General features: G+C 37.1%; 1 protein-coding gene across 3 annotated transcripts; it reads right to left on the bottom strand.

Moving 5' to 3' along the window:
• Positions 1–1,772: 1,772 nt before the first annotated feature.
• On the bottom strand, positions 1,773–10,477 carry LOC141389858 (acyl-CoA Delta-9 desaturase-like). Of its 3 annotated transcripts, none has more exons than XM_073962032.1 (4): positions 10,255–10,477; positions 3,100–3,391; positions 2,499–3,021; positions 1,773–2,423 (listed from the first exon to the last, which is right to left on the bottom strand). In XM_073962032.1, the coding sequence occupies exons 2-4, from the start codon at positions 3,374–3,376 to the stop codon at positions 2,105–2,107; spliced, it is 1,119 nt and encodes a 372-aa protein (XP_073818133.1). In that variant the 5' UTR covers positions 3,377–3,391; positions 10,255–10,477; the 3' UTR covers positions 1,773–2,104. The 3 variants fall into 3 exon arrangements, with proteins under 3 accessions (XP_073818133.1, XP_073818136.1, XP_073818134.1); XM_073962035.1 differs by having other exon boundaries at positions 9,899–10,395; XM_073962033.1 differs by lacking the exon at positions 10,255–10,477 and adding an exon at positions 9,895–10,143.
• Positions 10,478–11,260: the final 783 nt, after the last annotated feature.

Genomic DNA, 11,260 nt, shown 5'->3' with positions numbered 1-11,260 from the left:
TACGTGGTACCAAAAAATATCCCTACGACAACGACTACGCCAACCACCACAAAAACGTCTACGCCAAACACTTATTTTGATTGTAAAAACTATAGGGTTAGTTTTTCTTCTGAATTAAAAGTTTAAAAATGATCTACTAATAATTCTAATTATGTTTGTTACAAAAAGAATTCTTTAAAAATTGAAATTTTTGCTTTTTTGTTCAAAAACATACATAATACCAATTAGACGTTACGACACGTCAGCTAGCAATTTTGGATACGACAACGCCAACCGTAATAAGGGTGAATAAAAATGACCTACGACAGTTCTGAATGCTTTATATTTACATTCGGGTATGTGATGAAAACCGAATCGACTCGATTTGCAGAATCGAAATGGTATATTATCGGAGTGCCGTTGATGATATATATAGTTTTGCTTCGTAGACGCCCCTTATTTGAATAATACTTTTAAAATCCATTTTCAATTTCATTAAAATATTCACCAAAATTGGAGATATACCTACGATTTCGATTTATGGCAAAACGAGTCGAATCGTTTTCCATCACATACCTGATTGTGATTCAAATTTGTTCTATTTTAAAAGATTTTCAAAATGAATTTATTTTTCCTGAGAAATTATAAGAACGACCTAATTATTTAATATTTTATTTGACAATTAATTTTCAATAATAACAATCTTGTTTTTGGTAAATTTGTTAGTTGTTGTAATTCATGCATATACCTTATATAAATATGCCTTGCCACTACCTATCACTATAGGGCCTTAGGCTGTGGGTATAACGTCGGTAAAGTTGACTGATGCTTTTTACTTGTTTTATCTAAAGTGTTCATTTTGCACGTTTCCTAATTGAACTACATGGGCATGGTGTCAGGGGAAGATACAATCAACATTACGGACCCATGTAGGTGTTATATTTATCAGTGAATTATCAGTACAAAAGTATTTTAGTAATATAAATTTAGTGTTATCAATAACAAGTTTATCTCTAACATGAACTTTATATGTATATGTGTTTGTTTTTTCAGTGAGAGTTATCAAACATCCATCAATCATATTTGCAGACAAAATTCGACAATATAAGTTTAATTTTCAAATTTAATTCAATATATACTGTCGATTTGATTAATTAATTCTATGGGACATCCAGTCATTTGTTATGAGCTTGTCATTGTGCTTTAGAAACTATTTCGCAGTTGTTAAATTTCAATACGACTAATCACGTAGGCATTGCTGATTTTTAATTTGCATTTATGAATTTGTTAATAATATCATCAAATGTCAATTGTGATTGGACATTTTGCAATGTTAATTGTGTATATACTTCTATAACAAAGCAGCTGAACGAACAACAATGGTAATCTAATTTGGAAACATACGTTGACGTAGCAAAATATGTTATTATGCATTCACGTATTTGTGGACACGTTGTCTTATCGCTCACGTGTCCTAAAAGTTTTATTTGAAATTTGGAATTTGCGTCTATAAAGTTTATATTTATTATTCGCCTCTTTAATCTAATTCGCAAATGGAAATTTTTCCTATCAACACCAAGTTTTTAGTGGTTGGTTATTTGCTAAATAATTTTTTTTTGGAAATCAGAAAAAAAAAATACAGTAGCCTATTGCCCCCCGTCATAAATGGTTACCAAGCTACGATAAGATAATGAATGAATGGCCGATTATAAATCAATAATTTTTTGTTATTTTCTTTATAATATTGCGAGTTCTTTTTTATTTATAGATAATCGTTTCATTTATTTTATACATTTCTTTTGCTAAATTAGTAGTTATTGCAACTACTAAAATCATCACATGTTCCCTTATTATTATTTTTTTAGATACAAGGGATTCCTTTTTATTTATATAAAAAATAGTATCTATATACGATTAGTAGGTTGGTTTTTAGAGTAGCTTAGGGGATAATACAAAAATACTAAAAATTAATAAATACAACTTTTTCACACTAAGAGACAGGGCCAGAGTATGGACCCGCTTGTGCTTGATGTTGGTAGGTAGCCTGTGTTGGTTTTTTGTTTTCATTACTGAGTCAGTTTGTGGTTTATCTTAATTTTACATGCTATTGTCTGCCAGACTGATCTTAGAGATCTTTTTTGTCGACAGTCAAAATATCCTTGGCAATTTCAGGGGTCAAATCCTTATCACCATAGCCCCACAAGTGATGGCTGCCATCACCGGTACGCAAGACACGCTTTTGAATGGTTTCGGGAGCAACAGATTTCAAATCGTAGGCCCAACCAATCTTGGCAAAGAAATTGATGAAGGCAGTGGTCAAATTCATGGACCAGTTACCCCATTCGGCAGTCTTGTAATCCCAGGGGAAGACATGGTGATAGTTGTGCCAGCCTTCACCGAAGGCGAAATAGGCAACCAAGGAGTTTTCGGAGGGGTTGATGTTCCTGTTTCAATAAAAAAGAAAAATCAATGAATAAAAAGTCTTTAAAAAATTCCCCTGAGGTAGGTTGAGGACTTACTTGTCATAGGGACGACCACCGAATTTATGGGCAGCACTGTTGACACACCAGGTGACATTCAACAAGAAACACCAACGGAACATGGTGGCCACAAACCAGGCATTAACGAAACTCTCATTCCAGCCGTACATGGGAATGATGGTGGGCAAAATGAAACAGGCCAAAGGCATCAACAGCATATAGTGTTTCTTTTGGAACATGAGAATGGGATCGGCACGCAAATCCGACAAATCCAAACCCTTGCCCTTAGCTACAACGTCGGGATGTTTTTTGCACAACAACCAACCAATGTGCGAGAAGAAGAAACCACGGGTGGCATTGTGGGGATCAGCATCGGTTTCGGAGAACTTGTGATGGACACGATGATCACGGGCCCAATGATAGGCAGCATCTTGGAAGGCACATGTGTTGAAGACGATCAAAAGCAAACGCAATGGCCATTTGGCTTTGTATGAACGATGGGCCCACAAACGATGGGCTCCGGCCGTAATACCCAAGACACCAATGGAATAAAGGAAGATGGCTGGAAAGAAAACCAAATGAAAATTCAAAATTGTAAGTAAAAAAAATCGATTTTTTCAAATCTTATCAAATCACTTACAGAAGAAAACAGTAGCCCACTTGGCCTTGGCAAAGAACAAATAGCCACCATACAAGGCAGCAAGATGTAAATAACCGAACAGAATGATGTTACGCCATACCAATTTCAGCTTACGCTTTTCAGCCTTCTTGAATTGGGTAATATCGGCGGCCAAGGCACCATCAGGAGTATCGGCATCAGCTTCAAACAAAACACCAGTTTGTTTGGAACCTCCTACCAACTCGGTGGTGTCAAGAGGTTCGTCGTTACTGGCGACGGTAGTTGAGCGTGGCGGCATTTTGTTGTTGGTTTACTGTAAAAATAGGAGGAAAATAATAATTTAATAACATTTTTTTTAGATTTTATTTTGGAAAGTATGGGTATTGAAAGGCGTGGTGCTGCCACGATTTTAGAGTTTCTGGGTATTTTTCTCGGGAAATATTTGGAGACTTGACAATCAAAAAACTCAATTCTCAAGCCGTTAAAACAGCACTTTATTAGAAATTGTGGAGGAGGTACCCAAACCCAAGGGGTCCACCGATATAATCCATCTCCGAATTTGATCTACGTTTCGAAAAAATGTGCAACGTTTCGGCCAAATTCGTAAGTAATCGTACTCATTCGTTTTAGTTTGTGCCGGCAGGGTTATAGTTTTTGCCCATTATCTCAGGAAGTATGGACTTGCCCCGGAAAAAATAGTATCGCTGCAATAGGGGCCCCGAGAGCTACCTGTTGTTAAGATTTCAAAAGTATGCCAATAAAACTATGTCATTAAACTGCACTTGTGCGAAAAGATTTAAAATTTTGTGTTTGGGGGGTATCTAAAGGAGCGATCCAGTCCATTTCGACCTAGGTCAGGTCTAAAAGGAATATTATGAGGATAACCATTTTGGACCAGATTGATGGATCCGTAGAAAATCCATTTTAGCGAAAAATTTTTAAATTTTGTGGGGGGGGGGGTGTTTATGAAAGAGTGGACCGATATGGCCCATCTTCGAACTTGACCTACTAGGACTTGGACAAAATTCTACTTTGACCAAATCGTTTCATTCATTGAGAATTTTTCATGCGCACCGTTTTACCGAAAAATGTTGAACTTTTGTGGGCCAGGTTCCGGAAAGAGTGGACCAGATAGGGTCCATCTTTTTATAAATCTAAGTTTGAAAAGAATATTGCGAAGACAAAATCAGTTGATCCGTTGGAGATTTATCATGCGAAAAATATTAGCGAACAAAAAATGAGACTTTGTGGGGGAGGTACCAGAAAGAGTGGTCCGATCTAACCTAACTTGGCACTTGATCTAAGTTTGGACAAAATATTACTTTTAGTCAAAATCGTTTTATTCAATGAAGATTTATTATGCGAAACTTTTTAGCGAAAAAATTTGAACTTTTGTAGGGAGGTACCGGAAAGAGTAACCAATATTGCCCTTTTTCGAACTTGACCTAAGTTTGAAGAAAATATTACTTTTGGACAAAATTAGTTGCGAATACAAACCGTTTGACTCATTGTAGATTTATCATGCAAGACATTCTAGCGGAAAGAAAACAACTTTGGAACTCCTTTCCTTTACCGACCCACCGCAGAAAATTATGAAAAAATTACCACAGATAATGCTTTTTATCCCGATTCCAACCATGTATTGCTTTTGTTGCGGAAATGTATACTTCCCGAGTTATGGGCCTCCAAAGATCCACAAAGGCCGTAACCTATAATTTTGGCACAACATCGCAGAAAATTTTGTTCCCGTTCCCGAGATTTGCACCTGTCCATAGGAGAAAGTCTTAAATCCCGGCCGAAGGCCGGCTATTTAGAAAAATATCTAATTTGCCAAAATTTTAGACTAGGGCCGTTGTGGAACTTTGGAGGCCTATATTTCGGGAAGTATACATTTCCGCAAGAAAAGCAATACATGATTGGAATCGGAATAAAAAGCACTATCTGTAGTAATTTTTTCATAATTTTCTGCGGTGGTTTGCCCACATTTTATACTAGGGCCTTTGTGGAACTTGGGAGGCCCATATCTCGGGAAGTATACATTTCCGCAACAAAAGCAATACATGGTTGGAATCGGGATAAAAAACACTATCTGTGGTGGTAAGGTGGGTCGGTAAAGGAAAGATAAGCCAAAACTGTTGTGGGAGAGGTACCGCAAAATGTGGCCCATGCGAAACATAACAAAGAGTGTTCTAAGTTTGGACAGAATATTACGAGAACCAAATCGGTTGATCCGTTCGAGATTAATCATGCACGATTTATCTTAGGGAAACTTTTTAGCGGAAACATTAAACGTTTGGGGGAGGCATGGGAAAGAGTGGACCGATGTGGTCCATCTTCGAACTTGATTTAAGTTTGAAGAAAAAATAACGACGATTCATTGAAATATTTTAGGAAGAAAATTTGAACTGTTTGGGGAAAGGTACCGGCAAGTGTTTACTCATATGGCCCATCTTCGAACCTAATCTAAGTTTGAAGGAAATATTGCGAGGACCAAATCGGTTAATTCGTTCGAGACTTCTCGTGCGCAACAACCAGACAGTCGGGCGGACAGGTTTAAATCGACTGCAAATTTTAGATTGTTACGATCAGGTTACCAAAGACTATCTGTGGTAAAAATGTCAACCGGATTCGAGATGTGCCGCTAAATAAGAATGATGAAGGAAAACATTTCCGGAAGTGTCAAGAGCCATATGTAGTACAAGACTTCCCCCCGGAAAACTACATATCGTTGTGACCAGAATACCATGGACTACCTGTGGTAAAAATGTCAAGCCGATTCGAGAGGTGCCGCTAAAAAACATAAGAATCATGAAGTAAAACATAAAAAACATTTCCGAAAAAAAGTCAAGAACTTTTGGTCTGTTCCAGAACTGCAATTTTACCGACAATTGTTGGTAACTCAAAAAATGTGTTTGAGAATCGCACCACAGGATAACATGAATTACATGGGGTAAGAAATGACACTGCAACAATGTACGAATTAAGGGCATAAATTGATTTTACGAACACCAGGCAGAAAAATCTGAAATGTTCACGATGGGTATATCTTCTCGTCCTGATTACAAAAATATAAAGCTTTTCGGGGGAAGTCCATCCTTCCCGAGATATGGGCCTCTGAAGTTTCGAAATAGGGATAGGTAAGTCGACTTTCGGTTAATCGATTAATCGACTTTTTGCAGTCAAAAATCTAAAAATCGTAGTCGACTTTTGTCTGGAGGGAAAATCGCATAATCGATTATCTTGTGATCGATTTTCGAGTTTGCCCATAGATTGTGGACTTGGCGGTTTTACACTTTTGGCGGTTTTACAGTTTCAAAAGAAAACTCGAAAATCGACGAATAGTCGATTATAATCGATTTTCTGCGGTTATGAAAAAGTCGAAAGTCGTGTTTTAAAACAACTGAAATAATCGCAAGACCGAAAAATCGCATTTTTAGTTTTAGACCAAAATCGAAAAGTCGAAAAATCGATTATTGCTTTCCATTACCTATCCCTATTTCGAAAATTGCATCGTGGAAAAAATTTACAATTTAAAAGAAAATTTTGTTTCCGTGCCCGAGATTTGCACCTGTCCATAGGAGAAAGTGCTAAATCCCCGGCAACTTAGGAAAAAATTTCAATTTGAAAAAAAAAAATTAAGATTTTTCCGCCAGCTGATCGTAAAATTTGTTCCGAATTAAGAAGTAAACAAGTAGGAACAAGTAAGAAAAGCGTTAAGTTCGGTCGGGCCGAATTTTTTATACCCTCCACCACAAATTTCAGCCATTTCGGTGGATTCATGTGGCCACAACCTTCAAAATACCGAAATTCGCAAGGTACCGTTCTATGGGGGCTATATGATGGCGTGGACCTATACCTACAAATTTCTGGGGGAAAGTTTTATACGCCTAAAGAAGACTAAATACCAAATTTCAGCCATATCGGTGTGATGATGAGGCTAAAACGTTCAAAATATCGAAAATCGGGAGATATTGTATTATGGGGGCTATATCAACACGTGGACCTATATAAATATTTTATGGTAGAAATGTTTCTTAGCCTCTGGAAACACAAAATACAAATTTACAACCGATTCTTTGGTCAAATGGGTCTAATACATTCAAAATATATTAAAATGACGCGTACTTTATAAGGGGTCTTATGTGGGGACTATACCAAAACGTGGACCTATATAACCCAACTTTGGTAGCAAAGTTTTCTGGCCTCTGAAGACACAAAATACCAAATTACAACCAATTCTGTGGTCAAATGGGTCTAATACATTCAAAATATATTAAAATGACGCGTACTTTATATGGGTCTTATATTGGGGCTATACCAAAACGTGGACCTATATAACCCAACTTTGGTAGAAATATTTTTTGGCCTCTGGAGACACAAAGTACCAAATTACAACCAATTAGGTGGTAAAATGGGCCAAATATCTTAAAAATTCCTTAAAACGACGACGCGTCACGCGTCATTTTGTATGGGGGCTATACGAAAGCGTGGACCTACATTGCCCGCTTTCAATACCAAAAGTCCTACGTAAATATAACATATTTTCCCAAAATTTCATCAACCTACGTCAATCCGTTTGGACGCTAGAGTGATTTCCACAGACGGACAGACAGACAGACGGACAGACGGACGGACATGGCTATATCGATGTAGAATTGCACGCTGATCAAGAATATATATACTTTGTGGGGTCTACAATGATTATTTCGAGTAGTTACAAACGTAGTGACAAACTTAATATACCCCCATCCTATGGTGGAGGGTATAAAAACGTTAAGTTCGGTCGGGTCGAACTTTTTATACCCTCCACCACAAATTTAAGTCATTTCGGTGGATTAATGTGGCCACAACCTTCAAAATACCGAAAATCAGAAGGTAATGTTTTATGGGGGCTATATGATGGCGTGGACATATACCTACGAATTTCTGGGGGAAAGTTTTATACCCCAAACGAAGACTAAATACCAAATTTCAGCCATCTCGGTGTGATAATGAGGCCAAAACCTTCAAAATACCGAAAATCGGGAGATATGGGGGCTATATTAAAACGTGGACCTATATAAACATTTTATGGCAGAAATATTTCTTAGCCTCTGGAAACACAAAATACAAAGTTACAACCGATTCTGTTGTCAAATGGGACTAATACATTTAAAATATATTAAAATGACGCGTACTTTATATGGGGCGTTATATGGGGGTAAAACCAAAACGTGGACCTATATAAACCAACTTTGGTAGGAAAGTTTTTTGGCCTCTGGAGACACAAAATACCAAATTACAACCAATTAAAATGGGACAAATATCTTTAAAATTCCTTAAAACGACGACGCGTCATTTTGTATGGGGGCTATACGAAAGCGTGGACCTACATAGCCCGCTTTCAATAACAAAAGTCCTACGTACATATAATAGATTTTCCCAAAATTTCATCCACCTACGTCAATCCGTTCGGACGCTAGAGTGATTTCCACAGACGGACGGACATCGCTATATCGATGTAGAATTGCACGCTGATCAAGAATATATAGTTTGTGGGGTCTACAACGATTATTTCGAGTAGTTACAAACTTAATATACCCCCATCCTATGGTGGAGGGTATAAAAGTATCCGAAAAAAGTCCAGACCAATTTTTCGTGATTGCGATCAAGAAAACATTGACTACATACTTATGATACAAATTTCAATCCGATTCGAGGTGCCCATAATGATTTTAAAGTTAGACATTTCCGAAATGTCAAGACCCATACCTCAGGAAGTATGGATTTTCCCCGGGAAAGTTATATATTGTTGTGATCAGGGTACCAAGGACTGCTTAAGGTAACAATTTCAGCCCAAAATGAGACTTGTTTCAAATTATCAAGGTTAACTAAAACGCAACTGTCCAAAGTCTACTTAGAACCCAAACCTGCCAAAACTGGTAGAACAGCTACTAATTCTGAATAAAAAATATTTACTTTATCCAGACCAATTGATACCATACCCTTTACCGCACAACTAATGCCGTTAATAGGGGTATTATCACCATATTTTGTGGAAATTGCGTCGTACGCTTTGCTTTGTTTCTCTGTTGTAGCCAACCGCATTAGCAAACAAATCATCATCCACACAACTGCTGACATTTTGAGAATTGAAAAATTACACTTAATAATAACAACAACGAAAAAATTAGTCAAATAAAAGTCACACGTTTTTTTTAAATCTCAGGCTCATCTCAAACACCAACACATTCAAATCTAAGCTAATCTTGAACGAAAAAAGTTGGATGGTTTTTGCTGATTTTTCTCCAAAAAGAAATTGCAAATTCTTGGCGAATATCTTACGTCATGCATTTCTGTGGGATGAGAAAGAAATTTTCATTGGGAATAAATTTCTTTTGCAGAGAAATGGGAGTAGTTTTTTTTCTTAAAATTCAAAATTTTCCATTGTGAATAGAAAGTTTGCAAAAATGAGATGCAAGACGAGACGTAAGAGGTGTTGCCCGACTACAGGCAAACGAATAAAATGGGTTTGGTTGACGTGGTATTTTTGTGTCACTGATAACCATCTAAAACTGTCTTTCTTCACTTCTTTTTGCACAAAAAAACACACCGTTAAATCAAAGAATGAATAAAAAGAGGGAGGGAAAAGAAGTGGTAAATTATTTGCCCTTGAAAGTTTTTTGTTGCCAACAGCTTCCCAGACACATTGCAAATGGGGGGGATAGATTTCTAATTGTTTATCTTTTTTGCTTCTTTTTTTTTTTGCAAATTTATACACAAGTTTCTTTTTTTGCTTAATATTCTTTGCCTTTGTTTGTGAAATTTTGCACGTACATACGTTTTTTTTGCTATTTTCTTTTGTTCTTTCTTTATTCAATGATTGTTTTCAAGTCACGTTTACGTTTCCGAACAACTGTAACTTAACCACCGTTCAACGCCATACACGCCATACGAATGAACAGTTGATCTTATTTTATGTGGCATTTCGGCATTTCACTTTGCCAAGCGTTGAGCTGACGTACAGAGAGTAGAGAGTGGCAAAACTAAAAAACCCGATACAAAAAACATGTGGTCTCCACACACACACGAATATATACAAACACAACAAATATAATGGAAGAATTTGCAAAGCTTTCTGAATTTCTTCGTCTCTGTTCCCTCTCTTGTTGTTCTTTGTTAATAAATTTCACTCACTTTTTCAAACTGATGATGCGGTACTGTACAAACAAATAAATTTGTTTAAAGGTTCGTTACTTTCTCCCGGACTTTTTTTTAGCCGAGTCTTCGATGGATCGAAGACCTTTTGTGCGCGTTGTTGACACGTTAGAGTCGTTGAAAAGACTTTCCTTGTTATGCCCCAGAGACCGGTATTTAAAGGTTCCATTATTCTAGCTTTGCTTGTTTGCCTATGAAATTTCAAAAAAAAAAGTTCTTTACTTGGGTGGGTATTATCGCAATCAATAGATTATTTTGCAGTCGCGTTACTTCGGCTAAGTTTTTGTCGCCGTTTTACTAATCGTTTGTGTGCAAATATTTGTTTGACGGTCAGCGCAGAGGATTTTCATTTACAAGCTATGTATGTACAGTGGAGTACGTTTAAAACGACATTTATGCTAAAGAGGTTGATACACTTTCATACGGGCAAAATGTGTCTCATCGAAATAATTGTTTTAGAGTCTAAAATTTAGACCCCAAGTATATTTGGGCGAAATCCGTTTCAGACAATTTGGAGTTGATTTAGCCATGTCCGTCGGTCTGTCTGGTAGGCTAGAGCGCACGATAACTCTCGAACGGATCAACCGATTCGGCTCAAAATTTGGATTTGATAACATTTTGTCTAAACTTAGTTTAAGTTCGAAGATGGGTTATATCGGTTTACTCCTTCCGGTACCTTCCCCACAAAAGTTCGAAAATGTTCGGAACATTTTTAGGCGCCAAAACTCCTATAGAGAATAAACGATTTGATCCATATTTTGCACATCGTTAAATTTCTATCAGACTTCTATGAGGTTCTAATATGGACTCAATCGGTGCACTCCTTCAGGTACCTCCCACACAAAAATTCGGAAAAGTTCAGTTTATGACCTGCTCTCGAATCGCTTTGATTTTTGTTGTAACAACTTGTGTTCACTGCCCCCCAAACGACGGTACAAGTTTTAACGGGGGCAAGTCCATACTTCCTGCGAAAATAGCCTGAAAG

Source organism: Musca autumnalis, unplaced genomic scaffold (genome assembly GCF_047663935.1).
Source record: "Musca autumnalis isolate F117 unplaced genomic scaffold, ASM4766393v1 scaffold_1, whole genome shotgun sequence".
Classification (NCBI taxonomy): domain Eukaryota; kingdom Metazoa; phylum Arthropoda; class Insecta; order Diptera; family Muscidae; genus Musca; species Musca autumnalis.
The sequence above is the reverse complement of the archived record's forward strand: the minus strand, read 5'-3'. Positions and strand labels throughout refer to the sequence as shown.

What these genes read in the sequence shown, in the direction of transcription:
- LOC141389858 (XM_073962032.1), bottom strand. Translation starts at nt 3,376, where the DNA reads ATGCCGCCACGCTCAACTACCGTCGCCAGTAACGACGAACCTCTTGAC. An exon ending in GTGGGCTACTGTTTTCTTCT is followed by an intron (nt 3,022 to 3,099) that starts GTAAGTGATTTG and finishes TTTTCTTTCCAG; the next exon opens with CCATCTTCCTTTATTCCATT. An exon ending in GGTGGTCGTCCCTATGACAA is followed by an intron (nt 2,424 to 2,498) that starts GTAAGTCCTCAA and finishes TTATTGAAACAG; the next exon opens with GAACATCAACCCCTCCGAAA.